We start from the raw sequence: 25,383 nt of genomic DNA on the forward strand, positions 1-25,383 counted from the left end.
TTATATGGAAGGTCCACAAATGAATTCCACACCACACCTACATGTACTAACAATTATACCCCATAGGATCCAACACTTCTTGACGATGTACCAAATTTTCTAATTTGTTTATGATAGAATTTGGTTTTTAACTTTCCTAAATAAAAATGCACTACTAAATTATTCTCTTCGCTTTTAAATAGTTTTTATATAATTGATCTAACACTATTCAAATATATCAAATTCAAAATTCAAATATATCAAATTCAAACCTTAACCACCTTTTTTTGGAAAATTTATCCTACTCAAAATATGTTATATTATCGAAGTATTTGACGCTATAAATATAACAATACAACTTTCATTCGTTAACAGCTTCAGTGGATGGAGTATTCTTTTGTTTTTTGACACATTGAAATTTTGGAAAATCAAACATCGCATCATTTATACTTTCAACTCCCAACTCCAAGGCTCCAAGGCTCCAAGCCCTCTCATATCTGTTTCGATTCTCATGAACAAAATGTACAAATACAGATATTCTTCCAGTAAAGAGATGATCGAGGAAACAAATTAACCCGGAGGACAAGTTCAAATGAGAAAGCTCCATCAATAAATTTAAAGAACAATGAGCATTTGTGCAACCTCGGTCAGAGTTAAAAAAAGAGAAGACCATTAAACGCTTCTAGTTCCAATTGAGCATTCCTGTCATTCCAGCCTCCAGTTACCATTCAAGATTCTAAAAATCGGCAGATTTCACACCTGAAAATCCATCCCGGATCCACAGGTAAATTGCCGTGAATCATGATCGAGTCGTTCAGTTTCAGATTGGCAGTCATGCCCTCATGAGTAAATCTTTGGTTAAATGGCACGTATCCTCCTAGACCATTTGTCACTCACTCGAAGAGCTGAGAGCAATACAGCCACACGCGCAATCTGCATCTCCTCTGATTACACATTCGGCATGGAAAACTGCTCTCACCGGCCGGTGGTCGGACAACCTGTAGTTGCATGTGTCGTATTGGATTTGCTTCAGGCCCTTACCGCGCCAAAGAATGCGGTCACACCTGCGCAGACAAGGAAGAAGAGGAAGCATCTAGGCCGTCAAATTCGATCAACATCAACAAGGTCAAAAGCTACTCAGCTGTAAGGTTCAGGTCTCGACAAGCTGACCATGCTGGGGCACGCTTCTTTTTTCCAAGCGCACCGTCGAAGCACCAGTAGTACTGATCGGAGTTGGGGTGGTACTTGTAGGTGGGAGAGAACGTGATCAGCCCTTCTTGCCAACCGTCAAAATGCCGACCCGTCGAGAACTCGATCAATAGCTACAATTGCGCCAGGAGATTGAGAACGGAAAGAAATATGTACTGTGGAGAATTTGGTAATTTATGCAATCGTGTTGTCAACAATTGGTTAAGATGGAAGGTTCAAGATAGATCGTCGAACAATACCTGGTCGTTCTCTAACAGGATGGACCAATTCTTGTCTTCCACCAACAACCTTGTCTCAGCCTCTTCCAAGGATATCCTATAATTTAAGTCACCGAGCAAAACGACTTGACTGCACAGATGACAAAGAACAAACGATATAAAGACGATAGACAAATTATTGGTACAGTATAAATTGATGAGAGATGATGAACTGGGTGATGTATGCACGATGGCATTTAATAGCTTGTAGGATTCTTAATTCTTAGATGGGTACCCCTTATTAGGCAGGGGACGATGTACGATTAGCTAATTAAAAAATGTCATGCCAATGCAAACTAAGCTGCAAAAGGATGTGATCATTAGCACAAAAGTACAAAAGCTAACCCATGTCTAGGAGTAGGGATCTATATGGTTGCTGATACTGATGACAAAAGAATATGGAAAATGGCTAGCTAGGGACCAACGATTGAGAAAAGAGGACCAATTTGGTGGTCCATTGAACAAAACTAAAAACACAGGAGGGCAGTGAGCTGAGATACTGTTGTGCACCTACTCGTGGTCGAGGATCTTCTTTGGCAATTCTTGGGTTGCACCACCAGGAAATCTCGTCCTCACGAGTATATCCGCAGCATCAAAGTTCCTCAGCAGTACATCCCCTTGTTTGCCGCCTGAAGCCAGGTGACAGCAAACAAAGCAAAAGCTCGTCTCGTGTAGCACAAATCGAATTGACACCGAGCCCTGCAATCCACATATCCAAATGCATGGTTATGTGATTGCACATACGGAAGGTATGACCCTCTTACTTCTGATGTTTGCATTTTGTGCATACCTTGTTCCCTAGGTAGCCCATGATGCCTGAACCAACACAAGACACATTCAGATGGTGAATGTATGGCCTAAGATTGCTTCTCACCCAGACTGACATAAAGATGCCCACCATCTGCTTGTTCATGATGCATCTAAAGTGTTCTTCCTGCGCAGATCTCTCCGTTGCACTGCTATTTGTGATTTCTTGATGCAACACTGATCCTCTTCTCCTCCTTTTGTTTAGTGCCTCCCCAATCAGTGAGTTCCACTTTGTAGATATACAGCTATTCCTAGGACCAAGCACGTTTCTTGCGTTGAGTGGCACTATCTCTTGGAACCTAAAACACCATCAGCACAGAACAAAACAGAACCATCAACAATTAGATCAGTTAGCCCCCTCAACGAAAAAGAGAGGATGAGTTAGAAGGTTGAAGTGAGCTAACTACCCAAGAACGTAGATGTCATAGGAGTTAGCTGTTGAATCCATCCAATCCTCCAAGTCTAGATCACTGGATGGTGTCATACCACCAACATTCCACGTACTAGTGAACACCCTTCGAACGAACAACAAAATATCCAAATCATCAGATATGAAATGCAGTGAGCAAACTTACAGGTGCAATGAAAACTACTACAAAAATCACCTGTATCTGAGTATATCATTCTGCCCATCCAGAGGCCTCTTTCCCAAGGTTTCATCCACTACACCTGAAATCTCAGAAACTGATCGATGACCACACAGCTGCTGGCGGTGCGATAGCTTACTTGGAACCAATCTTGGCAGGATGATCTGGAAGAATAGCAGACATTATAACACTCTGCAACCAAGATAAAATGAAAGGAGGAGTAGCGGATACTTGTCTGTCTGCTCACATGTTTCTCTCCCATGATCCTGCAGGGACGGGGAAGAGATCGTCTCCTCCTCTAATAGTAGCATGCAGGAACCTACATGCATGAGCAAGTAATCACCAAACATGGAGAACTGCTGCAAGATATATAGCTAAGCAAATGGGCAGGAAAGGAAAGGGAGAGAACAGTAGCTTTGATGTTGACAGAGTTGCAGGTCAAGCTTCTCATTGTTTCCAATAATTTCAGAAATCGGAACATTCAGATAGTACAGCACATATTCTGCTGAAGGCATGTTAAGCTTTTTCTGGACCAACAAGTTTACTGCCGGTTCTGGTCTTAACAAAGACAGCAGCTTATAACTTATATTTTAGCATGTCTTGTGTCCCTGGCTCTATGCTAAAGAATGATTACAGAGGCAATACAAAAAACAACAAAAAAAAAGTGATCAAGTGGTACAAAAAGTAATGCAAATATGCAATCCAGAGTGTTCTGATTTGCGAGCTATATTGTCATGCTTGACGGTTTGGCTCATTGGCTGAGAAGAAACCATCCTCTGTTGAATAATGGCTGGCTGGTAAGAGACAAAGGCACACTTGGGCAACTTGCCTACCTAATATTATTTTTATTATTATCTGTTTGTTATGCTACCATGGGTTCTGGCAAGGCAATCATGCAACTTGTGTTTGAAATTTTCCAGAATTTGGACTCATGTACCTATTTGCATGTGTCTATTGTTTGAAGAATCGTAGCAAGAGATCTCAAGAGTGTAGCTGCTTTTGCCCTGTAGTTGACTGTGGATAGATCTCTGTAGGTAGCATAGGTTCTATAGACCTATAAAACAATTCTACTAGGGTGTTAATGCGCTTAATTATGTGCAGTTTTCTAACATAAATAGTCATAGTTGGCTTACCTCTGCATGAACTCCAAAAGGTAGATATTATGTTTGATGGTTATCAGATTGCACTTCTCTCCAGAGGATAAAACTGTTGCAAATGGTGAATTCCTGGGCCACCTAAAAGTGATATCTAATCAAGAGAGAACACTCGTTTAGCTTTATATTTTGTCTATAGAAAATATGAAGACACTATAATGTGGATCGACAAAAGCGCAACTCAACATTAAAAAATGAGGGACAAAAAAAGACAAGCAAGCACCTATAGGCATGCCCACCGTTCATTCCCCTGAACAACCAAATTGGTAGATTCTGGCTAGTCCATGTTTCTTCATTTGACAAGGCACCATTCACATGAAACAAGCATCGTTCTTTTATGCAATGGCAGAAACCAAAGCAGTAGTATGGTCCAAAAGTGAAGAAATTCTGTTCGTTCATTTCCCTGATACACCTAACTATGCATTGGCTTGCAGCTATGCACAGCTGTGGAATCTAAAAGATTATACATTTGTATCCTGATGTGAGATAATCTGAAGTAACGAAAAATGGACGGTAGTGATTTCCAATCATTCTCCAGTCATTACTAGTACTACTAGAACATAGCAGATGTATGTATTAGCTGTAGAGTATACTGTTGTTGATATGATTTTCCCATAAATGAGATCAATTTACACATAAAAGCAATAAAAACGATGTAGAATTTTATGACTTATTCATGATGGCATTATGTGGATACCTAAACCTGGCAAAATCTTTCACATTACTGAGTGGTATGGATGGAAAACGTATGTGAATAATGCCAAGTAAAATTGGATTATCACCATTTCCATCACCATGATAATAAATATTTTAACTGAAATAAACATGACTTGATTGCGCATAACAATATAGATTTCTATCTTAATATCAATCACCAGATCACCATAAAGCCCACTATCAGTGGAATAATGGCGTAACCTATCCTGCAGTTTCTTGCAGATTGCAAACACAGAGAGCTATCATGCAAAGTAGCTAAATTCTAAAAATGTTAGGTGTGAACTTAACTATTTAATTTCAAAATACACTTAATGTTAATATCTAGTATTATCCCCTTTGAATAAAATGAGGTAAAAATCAGTAGTGACTTGTTTTCTGTCATATCGTACCATGCACGTCTTCTCAAGAAATTAGTGCTTTTGGATGTTACAGCTCAAAGTTGTTTTTCTTATGTGGACTATTGGTATGCATTTACAAACATTAACCAAAAAAAGTTAAATACATTCTAGCTCCATTTCTGGACATACCAGGTTTTAAGTTAGTTTGGTTAGACTTGTATAGACCAAACAAACAAAGAGTAGCCAATGCACCACGACTTATTTTCCTCAGTATTATATGCATGTTAAAGGCAATAGATTAATGGGACAAGAAAGCTCTGAACTTTGTGTAGCCTGAAGAAACAATAGGGTACCAACTCACCGAAGTTGTGTTGCCAGCCTAAGATGAGGGCAACAATGAAAAGAGCGATAACCCAGTAGTACGCTACAGCTCAGCATATGCACATGACCTGAGATTTTGAGTAACATAGCTACCAGAGTGTCCATATCAATGTGATCAATCATCTAACAATGCTGTTGAGCACATAACGTTATTGAATAAATAAAGTAAGAGGGCATCTAAGCTTTGCTACATTCTACTTCCTCCGTCCCAAAATATAAGGGATTTTGGATGGATGTGACACATCCTAATACTACGAATCTAGACAGGAGTCTGTCCAGATTTGTAGTACTAGGATGCGTCACATCCATCTAAGATCCCATATATTTTGGGACGGAGGGAGTAGATGTTTTACCCCCACCATGAAAAGATTGGTTGAGTTGGGAGCACATTTTTATGATCTTCGGAAATCAGAAGTCAGCAAATGTTTCACATGCATATTCGTCTGTTACAATCGTCAAGTCCTAAAAATAGGTCACTACTCTTACTGACATGCTTAAAAATGACAGCTGTATATATGTTTTGCAAGGCATGTGAAAAAGAAACGATAAGATTTGCTATAAAGCAAAGAAAGATCGAAAAGGTTGTTTCACAAAGATAGCAAATACTATCATTTAATGCAAAATGCACCTCATGTTGGTACTTGGCACTCAACCATATCACAAAATCTTTCAGATACGGAGATCCTGGAACATATCTTTTGTCAGATGCTCCCCTCAATATTGTTCTACATGCGTGGCAATGTAGCAGCCACAAGGGCACCATTCAATTAAAAGAAAAAGACTCCATAGTCCAATGTGATTATAGATCAATATCCATCTACCATAAATTAATGAGTGTCAATCAATAATTGGCCTTGAAGAGTTCAATAAGCAAGTTGACACACCTTTTTAACCAAAAACTGACAAATTTGATGAGAACTTGGATCACTTAATCATTTTACACAATCTTTTCATCTAGTTACAGTTGCAGCACTTACCATTATCATGACTTCCCAATGAAGGAGCAGCTCATGCGGTTATATCAGATAGAGCAATTTTAGTAACTGTGATCAACACTACCTGCAAGAGTTGCAAAGAAAGTAAGAAACAGAGCTAAATATTATTATGAGTGATGATTGCAGCACATACACAAGAGTAAGACTTCACCAATTTGCAGAAATTGAAAAGCAAACAGTGTAGCACTCTAGCTATGCCAGGATAGAAAAGGAGGAACCACAAATTATTGGGACACTATCGACAAAATGATTGACTTATAAAGAAGTGTTATATCACCTGCTCGTGCAGTAGCACAAATGCATCAAACAAGAACTGAAAGAGGTACGAATGCACATCATACAGAATGCGCAACTAACACAGGGATGCAGGTAAGCAATATCTTCAGTATTTAACACAAAACAAGACAGCCTATCACCTTTCAGTTACAATGTAGAGAAAATGCAGTTACAGTCATAACATAGAATTAATCATGGCCTTATATAATCCTATTACCTTTGAATGACAACTTTTTTTACATTATCATTCAGTTTCAGGAAAGCATATCTTACTACCAAAATTTACAAAGGAAAAAGTGACATCTGCAAAGTTTGTTTCCACCTTCCATCCCTTGCTTCGATATAAATTAAAGCACTGATAAGTGATAAAACCAATGCATTTGTTTAACTCATGACATGGACAAAATAACCATGTAGAACATAGAATTATGGATTCAGCAGGAGAAGCATATAATCATATAGGCCATTGTTGAAACATATTGCATTACACAAAGTATAATTCTACACTTAATGATAACAGATACAGGGGGGGGGGGGGGGGGAAGAAGAACGTTTGCAGCCTCATCAGAAGAGGAAACAATATAATTATGATACCAAAATATTACAGCATACAATAATATCTCATAAAACCCATCAAAATGTTGCTGGATTTTGCAACCTTTGCAAGTTGCAACCATAATAACCAGTGTAGCTTTCATTATACAAATAAATGCCATTTGATTGTGTTACCACTACCAGCAACAAATCAAAGATTAATACATTATGATTGCATATCTGACAATGCACAACTTTATGAGATAATGTGCACATCAGAAGCAATCGGCTGGCTTTATGCCTGAACCATTACTCCCTAATTATTAAACTATGTCATCAGATGGATGACAAGATAAACCATAAGAAATCAATAAGAATATCCAAAATCAATGGTGAACTCATGTTTTTCTTTTAGAATTAGTATTTACTAATACCATAATGAAGTACATGATTTTCAACATGACTCTAATCTTGCACTACTTACATCTCAGGTGGGTTAATTTCCCACCATGATTGAAATAACTAAACAAAAACCATCTACACAAAGGCAAAGGCAGCAATCTAAAACAAAATGTTTTACAATTAGCCTTTCTCTTCTATACCATGTTCCAATATCTGACATAAGTGGGAGCACCATATAGCTGATTCACTTCACCATCTCTGGAGAACATCAAGTCTTGAGCTTAACCAATTGATGATGTCATTTGCTATATCATCCCTTTCAGGTTCAAAGAGAAGATCATGTAAATATCCATCATACAGTTTTATAGATTTATGTGCTGATGCTGATGATTGGTACAGTCGTTGAGATGCTCCGGGGTCAGTTATTGTGTCAGCTGTGCCATGCAGAACTAAAAAAGGGACAGTTACTCTGCTTAAGTTTCTTTGCAAATATGATGATATCCGAAGAATTTCATTGCCAGTTCTAACTCTAATGGGTCCAGTATACACAAGTGGATCTGCATACTTGATCTTCAAAGCCTCAGGATCACGGGAAACAGGAGGTCCTCTCCTGTGCAAAGCAGCAACTCGGTATTTTGGAGCTAACACAGAGAAGATAGGTGCAACAACCTGGTATAGATAAACGCAAACAAAAAAAATAAATTCTGTAAATAAAAACTCATTCCAACTATATCCTTGATTCCTTGTTGCAGTCACCCAGTTGTTAATAATCACACAAATTACACTCCAGATCAAAAGTCAACAAACCACAGGCAAATCTTCATATGACAGAAAACACGTTGAAATTACTTAATAATATGATGGGAGTCAGACGGTAATTTTTTCATAACAGAAGTGAGATACTCTGTTTGTAGAAATTAACATGGGCTTTAGATATACCGCAGGTTAAACTGTATAGAAGTTGTACAGCCATTAACATAAGATAATAGAATGTTGATATCTCATGTGAACTCATACTCCAGTAAAATCAGAAGATTCCACTGACATTATGAAAATAAGCTTGAGAACATTACTTCATACCTCTCTGCTTACATTTTTTTAATTGGAATATCCAAGTCAAGAATTTCTTCTGTGACAAAAGGAATGTTTCAATCTACTCAAATCAACACTAGTAAACCACCTTACAAACAGTTATATGAGAAATTGACATAACTAAACAAGAAAATAAATAATACAATGACAAACGCCAAACAAAATGAGCTCTAGCAGGATATGAATGTATATCAACATATAGAAATGGTACAGATCTTTGGAATATCGACAATAAATCCTTCTTCTGTTGTTAGATACCAAGGTTAATAGTGTAATTTCACATTGAACACGTGAAGATAGCATCCCAAGTGCAAAAGGAATGCAGGGTATAGAAAACAAAGGCATATATAAAGTAATGTGCTTACTTTGATAATTGGATGAGATGGTTGAACATGAATAGCCGGAGATGTCAAGATCACACCTTCAACATGAACTTCAACACAAGGATCCAGGACTGCCTTTGGTTCACTCGCACAAAAAGGAAGTGAAGCTGGTATTTTCAGTTATGTGTACTCCCTATCACAAAGGCAATCAAACAATCCAGCCTAACAGCTTTTGTTGTACCAGTGTGTACCTTCAAAACAATAGCTCCACCTGTGGAGTGGCCAAATAAGAAACATGGCAAACCATAGTTTTCCTCCAGTACAACATCCTCTAGAAATTCTTTCTGCATGGAAAAGAGCATTTAGAGGTTCATGGAAATCCTGCTAGATATATATTTCTGTGCAGCTATTGTGTATCAAGAAAAGTACCAGGTCACCAACAGCATGATCAAGCGATGAAACATAGCCATGCACCCCATCACTTCCACCATGTCCTTCAGAGACGAGACAACGTACAGCATAGTGAAGATCAGAAGACCCGAAATATATACAGCGAAAAAAAAAACAAAGTTGTAACTGGTCTCTAGTTTTGTCATTTCCTAGTTAGAAGCAGCCCATCGATAAAAAGGATCAGTTCACCATAAGGCAAGATATACCATATTGGTTAGGAGTTACTATAAAAGGTAGTTTGTTTTATAACAATACTTGTACAACATGACAGATGTAGGTACTCCTATAAATTATCTTAGTTGGTGATAGTTAATATTAACCTTCCCTTCAACATTGACAGATGGGACCACTATGAATATTTGGTAAATATTAATCTGCAACCACTGAATTTCATATTCAACCTCCAACCTCATCGAAGAAAAAAAAAGTATGATGGGTTTGAGTATATTTGTCTGTAGCACCAAATTGACATTCTCCTGGTGATCAGGAAAAGGGCACATTCAGGCACTAAAAATTTTCCTGTTACAGTACAAGTCTAATGCCAAGCAAAAATTTTATTTGATACAAAATATTTTACAAAGTTACTGTGAAATTGAAGAGGCTTAGATACTGAACAAATCACATATGTGCCTGGTACAGCAGTAGGCATCCCATAACTCTGAAGTTCACTGTGGCAACAAAACAAAACAAACTAATCTAATGAGTCTGTCAATGGCCTTTCACTCTAGTTTTAAGATTTTTCAAATCTCCAATCTCAGGTAAACTGTGTAGTTAGTACAACCTGGTTCGAGAATCTTAAAGAATCACTAAACAACGAGAACATCAAACTAATCAAGATTTTAGCACAGAGTATGATAGTAACTCACCAATCCAGTCCATTGCATAAACTTTAAGCCCATGATCATTTAACAGCTTTGCAAAATGGTTGTACCTCCCACTGCAGCACACTAACTGATTGTCAGCAAGATCCACCATGAAAACCCATATTAATATATAAAATTATGAATACATATACCTATGCTCATTTAGTCCATGTAACAGAACAACGATGCCCCTGTAGGAGTTGAAAATCAAAAAACAATGTCAGGATACTTTGTCTAAACTAGAGTAAACAATGAAGAAAATTTTCATGAAATCCAGTTCCAGTACACCATTTTATGTGATGAACTAGAAAAGCATCCCATCATACATTTATACCCCAAAACAAAATGCCTCCAGTAAATTGAAAGTTCCCTCAAGTCAAGAAAATAAAGCATACACTCGTTCCATAACATTACTAATTTCTAACAGCGGAAGATATTGAATAAACTGCAGAGCCTTTTTTTTTTTGGTAAATTCATGCAGGCACTCATTCCATCATGTTCTCTTCTGCTGAGAAAATTAAACATAAAATATCATCAGATAGTGCATACATGCATGGCTTCATCTTTCTGAACCAGAGAAAACAGAGTCCCTAATACCCATCCCAAGTGTCAGGTCCAGGAAATGGAAATCCTTCCTGAACCCTGAAGCAGCATCCGAGCAAACATGTTCAGCCACAATTTACCACACTATTATACCAACAAGGCCTACCATTCTTGGACACACTATGTTGGCCCAACAGAATGATTAGGCCCTTGTAATCTAGTCCACCTTAACGCTAGCTACTCTTATTATTGGTGAACAAAAAAAAGGCTTGTCATGTAGCCCTTCGTCTTTGCATGGGCCTAATCCCCACAAGAACATCACTCATGAGGAACAGACAAGCTTCCACTCTCAGTAGAATATTCTGATACTATTTGATGATTCTATACTACAAGACAAAGGCCCCTAGGAAAGCAACCACCAAAAACAAAAATCTGCGGTTTATGCCCCTTGTTCGACACAGATTGAATAAAAATCCCGCCAAATTAACACTACTAGCAATGCAGAGGGCGTGCCCATTATGGCCTAAACTTCCGCCATGCTCGTCAATCGCAATAAACGAATTGTCAAAACTAAGCGCCTTCCTAACTAGCAAAAAAATTGTAGATGATGAAACTAATATTGAAAGTGGTGGTGGGGGTTGGGTAAGGGAGGGAGGTGTGAATACTTGACGCGATCGGCGGCGGCGACCGGGGTCCACGACTGCGTGAAGAGAGCGTCCCCCCTGGCCGTCTCGAACACGGCGAACTCCCTCCTGCTGCTCCCTGTCCCCGCCTCCTCCTGCAGCCTCCGGATCGCCATCTCCCGCCTCGCCGCCGCGTCCAGCTCCACCGCCTTGCTCCACCCCTCCTCCTCCTCCTCCTCCTCCTCCTCCTCCGCCGCCGCCGCCGCGGCCATCTCGGACGCGGGCGGCGGCACCGCGAGGCAGAGCCGCAGCCGCCGCGGCGCCCTCGCCTTGACAGGAGCCACCGCGACGACGATCCGCACCCCCGCGGCCGCCGCCGGCCACCGCCGGAGCGACGGGATCGCCGCCCTCCCCGCCGCAGCCGCCGGCGAGGCCGTGGGGGCCCACATGTCGGGGAGGAGGAGGAGGAGGGAGAAAAAAAACGCAGACGAATATGGAAAATGGAAGCTTCGCCTTCTCCGATGGTTAAGAAATTTTCTCGAGACTTTTATATTTTAGGTGGCGCTGGTCCAACGCGGAGGAGGTGGGCCCCGCGAGGAGGAGGGCGTGGCGTGTCTCTCGAGCGGCACGTGGGCCCGGCATTATTAGAGCAAAGTTTAATAGTATAGCCAACTACTAGCCGCAATTCATCTATAATCAATCTAATATCTAATTTATACAATAGTTACATACTACACTATTAATACCTAGTCCCACCTGTCATACACACACTGTGTCTTGGAGTCCGTACTACAGCTGGCTACAAATCTGTAGCCCACTGCACTTTTCTCTCCTCATTTTGTCTTCTTAAAATATGTTTGCAGCTGGCTTATAGCCTGCTATTGTACCTGCTCTTACTAGTAAGGCCATCACCAATGCGGTGCTTCAGTCCGTGCCGCTAGCGACGGCCGTCCACTTTTCTGTCGGCGTCATCCCTTGGGAGAGAGCGCGTCCCTCGCTCGCTTTTGGCTGAGGGACGACGTGGAGCAACGCGTTTGGGGCGACGGGTTCCTGTGGACACCGGAGCTCCAGCACCAAATTCCCCTTTCACCCTTCTCCCCTCTTTCTCTTTTGTTCCCCTCGAGGTCGAGCCGGAGGAGGAGCAGGAGGCGGCGGCGACTGCCACGGTGGAGGCGCGGCGGTGACGCCGGAGGCGGGGAGGACGGGGAGAGAGGCTGGAGGTGGGGCGAAGAGGAAGAGAGAGGCGGCGCACCAGATCCGGAGACGGAGATGACTCGGTGACGACCGGCAACAGCGACGGTGGAGGGAGAGCGGTGGCGGCATGGCACGCCAGATCCGGCCTCCGTGCGCCGCTCGCCGTCGTCCACCCATCGCCGTCGGCCACCCCGCCCGCCGCTCGCCGTCCGCCACCGCACCCGGCACCATGAGAGAGAGAGGGGGGCGTGGGATGATGGATCTGGCGCTGGTGAGGCGAACGGCGACGAGCGGCGGTGGGGCGGTGTCGTCGCCTCGTCGAGAGCGGCTGAGCGGGCGTGGTGGTCGGCGCGAGGGCGTGAAGGCAGAGAAGAAAAATAAAAGGAGGAGAAGAGAGAAAGAGAGAGGGGGAGAAGAGAGGGGGTAGTATAGTAAAATAACTATGTGGCCTTTTTGGGTTAGGGACACTTCTTGGACTATCAGGGGTATCCTCCATTGCAAGAGTAGTTCCTAGAGAGTGCCCTTAGTTAGTGAAGGTACCTATGGAGTATCCTTGATTGGAGATGCCCTAAGTAGTCCCTCCGTCCCCTAATGGCCTAATATAAGAGATTTTGATATTTTATCACTCGTATTATTCAAATAATTTGTGCAAATATGAAAAACGAAAAGGTGTGCTTAAAGTACATTAGATAATAAGTCATAAAAAAATAAATAATAATTTCAAAATAAATAATAGTAGTAACCTGGGGTGTCCGAGACCCATATGTTAGTTGTAGATATATATTGTACGGGTCTAGGGTTATTTGTGACCTCATCTTTTCGCTTATATTTATGTTTATCAGCCAAAATTTGAATTTTCTTGAAGCTGATTTTGAGGTTTTCTCATCAAAGTTTATTTTTCAGCCTTTGCTTTTAAATCGCTAAGAACATATATATACGTAAAATCTAAATCGAGAGCGCTCTCAATTTAGTCATAATGAGCGACCCTATCATCCAATCAGCTGTTGTCCAGATATGTCTTGAAGAATCTTACTTTACTATAGTACTAATTGATCAAGCAAGTAGAACAAGTATTCCTATCATCTATGCTTCAAATAAAATTTTCTCTTAAATTACTCATCCGATTATACCGTTGTGTTCGTAACAATTAAATCTTTACAACAAGATCTCACATTATTATATTTTGATAAAAAGTCACAAATTACTTTTATAATATATCTAAATTACTTTTAGATTTCACTAAGTTACTTCTTAAATATATAAAAGTAAATTCAATAAAGTTTTAAAGTAATTAACATATATTATAGAAGTTATTTTTTCTTTTTGTTATAAGTTACTTCTATAATATATGTAAATTACTTTTAGGTTATATTGAATTACTTTTATATATCTAAGAAGTAACTGAGTGAAATCTAAAAGTAATTTAGATATATTACAAAAGTAATTTATATTTTTTTCATCAAAATATAATCATGTGAGATCTTGTTATAAAGATTTAATTGTTACGAACACAACGGTGTAATCAGATTGTATACCGGATGAGTAGTTTAAGAGAAAATTGTATTTGAAGTGTAGGTGGATAGTGTTTATCATAGATGGAGTGGTAGCTGATTTAGACAAACTAGCTACCACTAGCTGTGTAGCCATGTCCATATATATAACATTTCATTTTTCGTTTGCAAATATGCTGAGCAAAACAATGAGGCTCTTGTTTAGGAGGAAAAAGGCAGAAATTTCGAAAGATTCCAACCCTATTGGAAGAATTCACTTGAATTAATGCCTTTGAATTAAAGGATTGAATCATATCCCATCCTTTAAAAATTCAATGAACAATTCTATAGAGAATTTGGAAAAAAGTTTCCTTTGTGTCAGTCTCATTCAATTCATGTGCTTTTTCTATGGTCCAATTAAACTGTTATTTCTATATTTTGCAATTTTATGTTTTATACTTAAGGTTAGAATACTGTGTTTTTTTCTTTTTCTTCATTTTTTTAAACTCCAACTAGATTTTTTTTCTTTTTCTTCGTTTTTTTAACTCCAACTATTCAAGGTCACAGTGTCCCAGTTCAGTTCAGAGTTCAGTTCAGGGGAGGACGAGTGGACCGGGTATATTTATTGATGAAACGGTGGTTGATCGGTGCCAGTGGGGCCCGTTTAGGCGTTTATCGTCAGCAGAGTCAGGTTTACGTCTTTTTTTTATATACTACTCTGTTTTTTAATAGATGACGTTGTTGACTTTTTCTCACATGTTTGACCATTCGTCTTATTAAAAAAAATTTACGCAATTATAATTTATTTTGTTATGAGTTCTTTTATCACTCATAGTATTTTAAGTGTGATTTATATCTTATACATTTGCATAAAATTTTTGAATAAGACGAATGGTCAAACATGTGAGAAAAAGTCAACGACGTCATCTATTAAAAAACGGAGGAAGTATATAAAAACGATTGTGGGTTGACCCGGACCGGCCTAGCCAGCGTTGTGTTCCATTTGTTTTTAGTTGTTGGGACGATACGATGATAACACCGGAGGTAGTGGTGATTGAGAGATTAAGGCGAAGATAAAATGAGCGCACTTAAAACGACAACGTAATTGATATTCTTTCGTGCACATCTTGCTTTTCTTCTCTTCAATTTTGCGAATGAATTGTAGAAACAAATTAATGAGCTATTCTATAGAATTTCAAATATAAAAAAGTGATAGACCCGAATGAAAGCAAGGGTTTGAGTCCTAGCAATGTAAGCCCACACCTGTGTACACAGTAGATCGTTCAACACGTGCTGTGTGATTAATTGAGTTTTAATTATTCAATATTTTACAAAAACTTCTAATTTTTTTTAATAAAGTATCATTTAACCGTCCAAAAAACGTGTTGATGAAATCTGAGGTAAAATCTACATCTTAATTAGAAAATAACAGTACAAAAAGTTTTTCTAAATATAAATGAATGTTTTTATCCTATTTAAGAACAAGCTTTTTTAAGATTAAACTACGATTAGTGGTAGATGTAATACATGTATTCCGAAGAGTCAAATGCTTTTAACATGGAAATGGAAATAAAGTGCTCCTTTTTTTTTCTCCTTGTGTCCCAAAATATAAACATTTTTAAATCTCAAAATAGTTTTCGAGATGCTACTTTAACCAACAATATATATAAAAGTAAGATGATATAAATAAAAAGAGTTGTATATTATGATAGTTTGTTTAATGATAAATCTAGTAACATCAATTTTACATGATTGATATTTTATAATCTTTGTGTTATTAATGGTCAAAGTCGAAAATGTTTGACTTAGACTATTCTAAAATGCTTATATTTTGAGACGGAGGGAGTAGTTTGACATTGTTGATCTTTTTTAACTTGCATTTGAATATTCGTTTTATTCAAAATAATTGTACAAGTATGTTGAAATACAAATCATGCTTGAAATAATTATAATGATAAAATGAATAAAAAAAATACGGTGTTGAAACATGTTAATAATTATGCTCCGATGAATCCTACTTTCGGGATTTCAAAAATGAAAAACATGTTAAAACATCGTGTTGGATTATGAAACTCATACAGACTATTGCATAGTAGTCGGTACTTCACTAAGTCAGGGGATATGGTTTGACATGTTAAAACGCATCATTGTCATCGCCAAACTTGCATACATAGGCATCTTGACTCTTGAGTGGGTTGATACGGTCTTTTGCCTTGACCATGTACTACCTAGCTAGGGGTTAATTTGGTACCTAGATTAATTAGACAAGTCAATTCTACGTGGCACGAGAGATCCGGAGTCCGATGATTATCGTGCCATCAGCAAAGCACATACGTGTAAAATGTGTTTTTGGTGTAACTACTACCAGTAGCACATAGTTTACACGTTACAGCTATATGTTGATGCCTAACAGTTTCACACCATACCCCCACGTGGCACCCCATGTAGTATAAAAATGTGAGACGTGTTATAAGAGCAGACACAATAGCATGCTACAAACCAGTTATAATCCCATATCAAGAAGAAAAAGGAAAAGAGAGAAAAAAAGGGATACAGATTCGTAGTCAGTTATAACACGAACTTCAAGACGTTATGTGTATATGAGATAGGACTAAGTATTAATGGTGTAGTATATTTTTATAGTTAACTATTATATGAATTGGCTATTAGATTAGTTATAGATGATTTAGAGCCAACAGTTGGTTATACTGCGTTTTCGAAACAGATGATTAGCTGCAGCGCAGCACAAAAAACGAGAGATGTAATCAGTAATATATTAACCGAGTATTAATTATTAAAATTTGAAAAATAGATTTTCGCCGAAACTTACCGTTTTGTATATAAAAAGTTTTTACACGTGCGAAATGAACGTAGGTTCACTGTGGTGGAACCAGATCACCCTGGTTTAAATTCTAGATTTAACACGAGTACTCTTATTTACGGCTAATAATTCTTTCAGTGGTAGGCGACTATCCATTAATAGCGATGTGCCTATGGTGACTAGGGGGTGAAAACGGAGCGGATTCGGACGGATAATGGTCATACCATATCCTAAACCATATTTTTTAAGCGGATTTGAAGTGGGTGCGGATAATGTAAGGATGTGAATATGGAGCGGATTGTTTTGGATGTCGGAAATGGTACGGAGTCGGCGTGGAACCGGTTCGTAAACGGATTAAATTTATCGGATGCTACATGTATATGAAATCAATACAACATCGAATTAGCAATCCAAGGAACATTAATACAATAATCAATAAATGACCCATCGTAATAATTATATGATTAAGTGCTAAATAACATGAATTCATAATATCCATAATATAAAAATATAGCTACGCGAGTGTGACATGAGACGATAAAAGCCTTAGACTAAAAAATCTATATTAATTAATGAATTAGCAATTGGATGTACCAACTTATGTTATATGTAATAGATAGAGTGGTTACATACGTTGATAATTTCAGATTATCCGACAAACGGCCTATCGGATAATCCGACAAAAATGTCGGATAATCCGCATCCACTGGATTTTAGAGATACCATATTCGCATCCGCATCTGCATACATATCCGCTGGATTTCTAAAAGATTATACCATATCTTCGTTTCGGACAGATTCGGAGCGGATCGGATAATATCCGATCCGTTTTCACCCCTATTGGTGATTTCGTCAATATTAAGGCATGCCAGCCCATTCTTTCGGAGGACAGCGCCCATGATGACTTCATCAATCTCAAGATATACTTGCCCAGTCTTCCAGAGAAAGCGCTTGTGATGACTTCGTCGATCTCAAGACATGCCTACCAATTTATACTTATATGGGTAGGGAAGAGTATGCAGGTATAGGGGCTGAGTGTGCGTACCTTGTGGGCACTTGTATTTGTCCTGGGGTTTATAAAAAAAAGTTTTCGCACTAGATATATACCGATGTAGGGTACGAAAAACGTGCTAACGAAAGCCGAAACCCCCGAAGGTGCATTTCGGCACGTGCGTGGCGCAGGGGGAACCGGTCCACGAGCAAAAGGCGTGGACACTGTCCAACCACCACCACAAGAGGCCGGCCACCTAAAAAAAATCCCCCACATAACACACGCAAAGCAAGCACACCGTCCGTTGCAGATTACTACCACCACCTCCCCAAAATCCCAATCGAATCGAAATCGAATCGAGTCGAGTCGCCGCCGGAGCCGGAGCCGGAGCCGGAGACGGAGGCGGCAGCGGCGCAGCGGTAATGGCGAGCCTCACCCTGCCGCCGGCGCCCACCAACCCTCGCCAGGACGCCATCGACCTCCACAAGGCCTTCAAAGGTCCCCCCCTCAAATTTCTCTAGCTTTGTCTCCCCTTGCGGGGGGAGTCGCGACGCGATCGGATGTAGGGTTCGCGCGGCCTTGGGGTGTGGTGATGGTGTGTGCTGTTTTGGCGAGCTTGATGATATTATGCTTTTTTTTTAGGGTTATAAGGGATTTGCGGTTTTTGGACTTTCGGTGCAGCGGCGAGCGTTTCGTTGTAATGGATTGTTAGTGTTTGTGTGGTGTGGTCAGCGCGCGGCCGGTCTCGGTCTCAGATGTGTTGAGGCTTATGGGGGAAGTGGGGGGAATCGCCGTTGCAGTATCCGCTGGATTGTTGTCATGTATTGAATTCAGGTGTTTTTTTTTTTTGTTTTGGAAGGTAGAACTGTTGTTGTTGGAGTCTTAGACTGTCAGATGTTGAAAACCTGGACAGGACGGGCCGAGGTCGGGAATGGGGCAGCTTTCAAGGGTTCTAGTGGTGGTAATTGCATCGACTAGGACTTTTTTGACCCATTTTAGAAATTGCCCCGAACAGAATTTGGAGTCAAGTGGATTTATACGGAGATAAACTACAGTCTTGTCCCCATCTCAACAGGTCCATTTTCAGGGTCAAAGTGCACAACCGTGTAGTCTTAACAGCTGCTGGATGTGGGTGTTATTGGGTATAGAGCACACGGTTAAATTGAAAAGGAAAAGGAAGTAATCTTATCATCTATGGTAAAAAAAAAGAATTCGTTTTAGATAATATTGACATGCTTGTTTTTGTTATCGTTTTTGTGACTACAAAACCCCATGTGTGATTTACATGTTGAAAGCACAAAGTTATACGAGTCATTAGGACATTCCCAAGTCGTTTAGAAAATATGTTTTGGCATAAAAAGAATTACATATTATGGACATCTTCACCGTGAATTTTATAACATCATTCTTATGCTTCAATCTATATTATTCTTTACTTATTTATAGTCAAAGCTAGAAAAGTTTGACTGAGACAAATCCTCAAATGACTTATATGTTTGATTTTTCTGGTCCATTTTATCATCTATTACTTTCTCTGTATAATAATTTTTTCTTTAGATTGGGTATGACTTCATATGATTTAGTAATATCTGGGCTTCCAAAATTAAGTATACTACTGACTCTTATTCCCCCCAGTACACCAAGCTCTAGGCAATCGCATTACCCATTTGATGTGACCATTTTGCCCTGGTTATTTGTTTGGTGTGCGAATCTGCAGGCAAGTACTCAGGAACTCAGAAGCCTAACTGAGTAGGAGTGGGAATGAAATTATTAATTGTAGGGTAAAATGTGAAGCCAGGTTGTGGGATCTGAGTTGTGACAAATATCTGTGAACAGTTTTTGTGGTCAAAGGTTACAATTGTGGGTGGAGAAACTCCATTTTAGCAATTGAGCAGTTTGCATAAATACAACCTTTAGTTGATATTGTGAAATTTTCATTACTAGCTAGTAGCTGCCCTGCTTTATGTTCTTATTTTCCTTTTTGATTTTGACCTGCTGATGGTCTTACAGGGTTTGGCTGTGATAGTACAACAGTTATAAATATACTTACTCATCGTGACTCGATGCAACGCGCGCTCATTCAACAGGAATACAGGACTATGTATTCTGAGGATCTCTCTCGCCGTATATCATCTGAACTCAGTGGACACCACAAGGCATGCAAAATTCTAGAAGAATTCTTCATTTTACTGAATAATAGATCAAATTATAAAGCTAACTGTAGCGATATACTTAATCTAGCTGTAGATTCAGATAGTAGCCAAGTGATAATTAATACAAGTTACTTCGATAAGTGTTAACCAAATATTTGTTACCTCACTTCTGAAAAGAGTTAAATTACTCTAGATTGATGTGCTATTTATGATTAACTCTGTTCATGATTGCAGAAAGCAATGCTGCTATGGATTCTTGATCCTGCTGGACGAGATGCAACTGTTTTGAGAGAAGCTCTGAGTGGTGATACTATTGACCTGAGAGCAGCCACTGAGATAATATGTTCCAGGACACCATCGCAGCTGCAAATAATGAAACAGACTTATCATGCAAAATTTGGTACTTATCTTGAGCACGACATTGGTCAGCGCACATCAGGCGACCATCAGAAGGTCCTATTCTTATTAGAGTATCTGTTCTATTTTTCGTTTGACTTCTTACATGGATGAGGTGCTCGAATTGCTTATCTTTTGTAGTTTTGAAAGCTGTTTCTGAAACACGGATATTTTGCTATTTCTTTTCTCAGAAATATCTTAATAGCCAGTGAAACTCTTTATCTTGGCATCTATTGTTTCACCTTACCTGTGATGTACAAAGAGATCTGCACTATATAGGCTTACTGCCAGCGGTGGAGATAGGGGGGACGGCCAATGGCCTGCCCCCCTTCAATATTTGTGTTTACAGATAATCATCTAATTAATTAGGTGAATAGCCTAAGTAAGTATATTAAGCCCCATCCAAGATTCTTAGGCCCCTCCCATGCCTAAATCCTGGCTCCGCCGCTGCTTACTACCCAATATGCCGATCAATATTTTCATATTAATATACCTATACGAATTCACTTTTATTTTTCTGCTGGAGGCAGTGAATGATATAACATATGTTGCAGCTCTTGCTTGCTTATGTGGGGATTCCACGCTATGAAGGTCCTGAGGTTGATCCTACTATAGTGACACACGATGCAAAGGACCTCTATAAAGCTGGTGAGAAAAGGCTGGGCACTGATGAGAAGACCTTCATCCGCATTTTCACTGAACGCAGCTGGGCACACATGGCATCTGTTGCCTCTGCTTACCATCATATGTATGATCGGTCACTGGAGAAGGTAATAATACTCTTGTATACATGTATTGGTCTCTCACTCTCATGGAACTTTTCACTGTGATCACGGAGTGTCCTCCATTTATGGTAGGTTGTGAAGAGCGAAACATCTGGAAACTTTGAACTTGCTCTGCTAACTATCCTCAGATGCGCTGAGAATCCAGCCAAGTATTTTGCAAAGGTATCTCATTCTGCAATCTTCAGAAAGAAAATTTATAAGCATTATGGTACTATTGATTCATTGGAGAGGCAAATTCACCAAATAGTGCACCGAATTTTCTTGTTACATATATTGCTTTTTTATCCACATGAAGTATGGCAGACAGCTGTGTACTTTTGATGCAGCAAATTATCTATAGCATCTGGAAATAAATATGTGGTTGCCCCATCCATTACTGAACATAAAGCCTGCAAGAGCTGGCTAAGCTCTGTAGTTATCTTATTTTCTGTGCGTCTCTAGTTGCAATCCATGGGCGTCTTTTTTCCTTGGAGTCCTATCATAATCACACGACTGAATCCTCTATTACCTTCCTTCCCCTTATCAGAAATAAATTTGAAAATATACTGTTCATTCAATTATTTTCAGAAATATTCGGGATGCAAAATTTTTTGTAGAAATATACCGTTAGTCTCGCACAACCGTTGCGCGAAAATGACATGGCATGACGTCGCGAGCGGTATCGCGCAGCGAAAGTGTGAGACCGTGTGGTCTCGCGGAACCGAAGAGAGAGACCGCGCGGTCTCGCATATGGGAACAGCGACACCGTCCAACGGCTCCACTTTAATTAGTGATTAATTACCTAATTAATTATTAACTAATAATAATTAGTGATTAACTATCCTGATTAGCGAGACCGTTCAGCAAATTAATTGAATCGGCGGTATCGCTGTCTGGTCCCTGAGACCGTTCGGTCTCACTATTCCATTCCACGCGGTCTCGCGCCGGTGCCGCGCGATACTGCCCACGACGTCACGGCCACGCCATTTTCACGTAACGGTTGTGCGAGATCGACGGTATATTTCTGCCAAAAAAAATGCATCCTGAATATTCCTTAAAAAAATTGAATGAACAGTATATGTTCAAATTTAATTCCCCCTATCACTCCTGGACTGATCACTAGTGCTCTTATCATTTTAGGCTGGTAACTAGTAGTATTACTGATGTTACAATGTTTCTATTTTAACATGCTGCTAATTCTAGATGTCTAATGCATATGAAATTTTTTTCCATGGCCATTAATGTGGTTATCTGTTTATGCAGAGGTGCTTAGCATCCTCAAACCTACCTATATATAAAGAACTTCATGAAATGTGTTATCCTCTCCATTTAAGACTTCTTTTGATTCCTTCTTTAAGATTGACGTCTTCTTCATTTGGTAGTTGTGATGACCTTATTTTTCTCTGAACCATATAAATTTAGGTCTTGCGGAAGTCCATGAAAGGTATGGGCACTGATGATAGTACACTTATAAGGGTTGTAGTAACAAGGACTGAGATCGACATGCAATATATCAAGGCTGAGTACTACAAGAAATACAAAAAATCATTAGCTGAAGCTATCCATTCTGAGACCTCAGGAAATTATCGAACATTCCTCCTTTCTCTTGTTGGTAGCCATTAGGTACGTCATCTGGTGCTGATGCCTTACTATGCCACAATATATTAGTTTAAGTTAAGAAATTGGAAGTGCTCATATTAACTCTTGTGTTTTCCCTCTGCTTTTCTTAGGCTACATTTCGTCGACCCTGTGGCACTTGACGTTCCATGACTATCCTAAATGCAGTGGTTCTACCTGGAAACTGTAAAATGTCGCCATCATTGTGCTCTCTATTCGTGTGTGTGCTTGCTTAAAAATGTGTGTATATATATAACCTGGGCATTAAATAGTTGGTGCTTAATATGGTTTGGTGGTTCCATCTGACAAGTCACTCGTTACTCGGTGCATTTATTCGAATAAGTGATGGTATTTGGTCATACTGCTTGTGTGTTTTCTCTGTTTTCTCTAGTACCGTAACTGAAGTTCAATTTTGGTCTGACGAAGACAAAGGGCTGCAAGTGGGTCAACCATGAGCCCACGTCGGGTAACCCACTGATTTGGTCTAGAAGTGGGTTCACTGGTCGACTCACTTGCACCCTTAGTCGAAGTTCAGAAGAAAAAAATTGCCGGTGGTTTCCTATGCCCTTTTACAAATGGGCTTTTCTGATATCGTGTCATGTACTCATGTATGGCCATCCGTATAGCATGGAGTGAGACTGGCGCATCTAATGTTTCTGATGCACTGCCTGCAGTGATATGAACGAACCAATGGAAAGTTTCAGCTACCCAACTACTCCCCAGGAATTCAGAGATAATTTACTGAGCGTGTATCATGGTGAATTGATTCGCATGACTTATGGAGAGTGGTGAGCATGAATGCCAGCAGGTTATGGTTAATCTGAAGAAAGAACAGCGAACTGAATATTTACATGTACAGAACTACAAATAAAAACCAGGTAAGCTAGCTATCATCAGAAACAACATTCACAGGATGCATCACTACAAAAAGAAAATGAAGCGAAATTTTCTAAAAAAAATGTTCTCAATTTCTCATCCTGAGCTTGTGCCTATTGATCAGTTAGTAGCAAGATCCAGGCATTTCCTTGCAGCAAACCAAATAATCCAAAATAATGCAGCCCAACCTGCAGTTAAACAGCACGGTCAAATATGCATTAGTTGAGCACGACTGAATATCACAGTGCTTAAGTTAAGAACCTCCCCTCCCTTTATACTACCTTTGTTTTTTGTTTTTTTTATATACGATAGGCATAACATTTAACTTATGTAAACGTATAAATTAAAATTATAGTTTCTTTATGATAAAATAAATCAAAATTATATAAATAATATTTATATAATTTTTTTAATGGTTCAAAGTCACTTCAAATGTCAATAACATCATACATTTTAAAAAATATCTAATAATCTATAACATTATTTCATATCCAAGTTGACGAAATCTTGAGACAAAAAGCGCTAGCTGTTCTTCCTGCTTGGCTCACCATTTGCAATTTCAAAAGAAATATCACTGGAAAATGTAGTGAAAATAAGAAGAAAATTGCATGAGGAAGGAGAGGAGTAGTAGCCGGCAACTCAAGGTCGACGAGATGTAATGTACCAGTGGCGATCGTGATGGCGACGACAGTCGCCGCCGTCGTGGCCGCCACGACGAAGACGGCGACCGACAACGCGCCGACGTACGCCACGGCGAGGAGAGCGGACAGCGCCGCCAGGGAGACGACGGCCGCGACGGCGGCGGCGCTCGTCGCCGCCGCGACGAGGACGAACGCGGCGACCAGGAGCACCGTCAGCGCCGCGAGCGCCACCGATCCGACCTGCGGACGAGACGAGACCGGATCGATCACGTACAGGTACACCCAACGAGAAAATTTGCAGCGGGCGCGCGGCGGCGGCGGTGGCGGCGGCTCACCGATGCGACGAGGAGCGCGCGGGCGGCGCCGCCGCGCCTCGTCCACGCCGCGAGGCCGCGCGCGGCGCCGTGGCACGCGTCGCGGAGGAGGCGGCCGCCGTCGGCGCAGGCGCAGCCACGGAGCACGGACGGGAGGGAGGAGGCCATGTCCACCACCACCACCGCCTCCTCCACGCCGGAGGACGAGGACGACGACGACGAGGAGGAGGCCTCGCCGTTGGCGCGCGCGGCGGCGCCGTCCCGTGCGACGTCGACGTCGACCATAGCTCGGTCGGGGGAGACGAATGAGCAGTCAAACGCTCGCGCGTGTCGTTCGCGTGGTCGATCCGATTTTCTGCTGATTTGGCATGCAGCAAGCAGGGACTGACACGTGGACATTGCCTTTAGCTTTCGTTTAGCTGACATTATGTTTTTATTGAAGGTACAGTCCCGTCCCCCCCCCCCCACCTTGTCGCCCACGCGCAGGCGACACGGGGGGCGAACCCTACCGCCGCCGCCGCCGCCCCCCTCTCCCTCCTTCCCCTACCTCGCCGCCGCTGGAGCTCACCGCCGGCAAAGCCGGCTGGTGAGCTAGG

The 25,383-nt window shown here is 40.5% G+C and overlaps 4 protein-coding genes across 6 annotated transcripts; 1 reads left to right on the forward strand and 3 right to left on the reverse strand.

Annotated features, from left to right (window-relative positions):
• Positions 1 to 310: 310 nt before the first annotated feature.
• On the reverse strand, positions 311 to 7,104 carry LOC127783635 (type IV inositol polyphosphate 5-phosphatase 9-like). Of its 3 annotated transcripts, none has more exons than XM_052310825.1 (10): positions 6,407 to 7,104; positions 3,973 to 6,246; positions 3,087 to 3,906; positions 2,858 to 3,003; positions 2,660 to 2,767; positions 2,236 to 2,551; positions 1,960 to 2,144; positions 1,428 to 1,536; positions 1,150 to 1,301; positions 311 to 1,043 (listed from the first exon to the last, which is right to left on the reverse strand). In XM_052310825.1, exons 3-10 carry the CDS (start codon positions 3,099 to 3,101, stop codon positions 869 to 871), a joined length of 1,206 nt encoding a protein of 401 aa, XP_052166785.1. In that variant the 5' UTR covers positions 3,102 to 3,906; positions 3,973 to 6,246; positions 6,407 to 7,104; the 3' UTR covers positions 311 to 868. The 3 variants fall into 3 exon arrangements, with proteins under 3 accessions (XP_052166785.1, XP_052166784.1, XP_052166786.1); XM_052310824.1 differs by having other exon boundaries at positions 3,973 to 4,087; positions 4,217 to 7,104; XM_052310826.1 differs by having other exon boundaries at positions 3,087 to 3,158; positions 3,973 to 7,104.
• Positions 7,105 to 7,611: 507 nt separating this feature from the next.
• On the reverse strand, positions 7,612 to 12,038 carry LOC127785356 (uncharacterized). Its single transcript, XM_052312785.1, has 7 exons — positions 11,573 to 12,038; positions 10,517 to 10,555; positions 10,368 to 10,438; positions 9,481 to 9,545; positions 9,303 to 9,395; positions 9,094 to 9,186; positions 7,612 to 8,305 (listed from the first exon to the last, which is right to left on the reverse strand). Exons 1-7 carry the CDS (start codon positions 11,977 to 11,979, stop codon positions 7,886 to 7,888), a joined length of 1,188 nt encoding a protein of 395 aa, XP_052168745.1. The 5' UTR covers positions 11,980 to 12,038; the 3' UTR covers positions 7,612 to 7,885.
• Positions 12,039 to 18,280: 6,242 nt separating this feature from the next.
• On the forward strand, positions 18,281 to 23,315 carry LOC127784689 (annexin D5). Its single transcript, XM_052312035.1, has 7 exons — positions 18,281 to 18,524; positions 20,037 to 20,182; positions 20,414 to 20,632; positions 21,130 to 21,345; positions 21,433 to 21,522; positions 22,762 to 22,962; positions 23,070 to 23,315. Exons 1-6 carry the CDS (start codon positions 18,449 to 18,451, stop codon positions 22,960 to 22,962), a joined length of 948 nt encoding a protein of 315 aa, XP_052167995.1. The 5' UTR covers positions 18,281 to 18,448; the 3' UTR covers positions 23,070 to 23,315.
• Positions 23,316 to 23,952: 637 nt separating this feature from the next.
• Positions 23,953 to 24,955, reverse strand: LOC127783750 (uncharacterized). The gene is made up of 3 exons (XM_052310920.1): positions 24,809 to 24,955; positions 24,497 to 24,713; positions 23,953 to 24,020 (listed from the first exon to the last, which is right to left on the reverse strand). Exons 1-3 carry the CDS (start codon positions 24,953 to 24,955, stop codon positions 23,953 to 23,955), a joined length of 432 nt encoding a protein of 143 aa, XP_052166880.1.
• Positions 24,956 to 25,383: the final 428 nt, after the last annotated feature.

The sequence above is a fragment of the Oryza glaberrima genome, chromosome 9, assembly GCF_000147395.1.
Source record: "Oryza glaberrima chromosome 9, OglaRS2, whole genome shotgun sequence".
NCBI classification, from domain to species: Eukaryota; Viridiplantae; Streptophyta; class Magnoliopsida; order Poales; family Poaceae; genus Oryza; species Oryza glaberrima.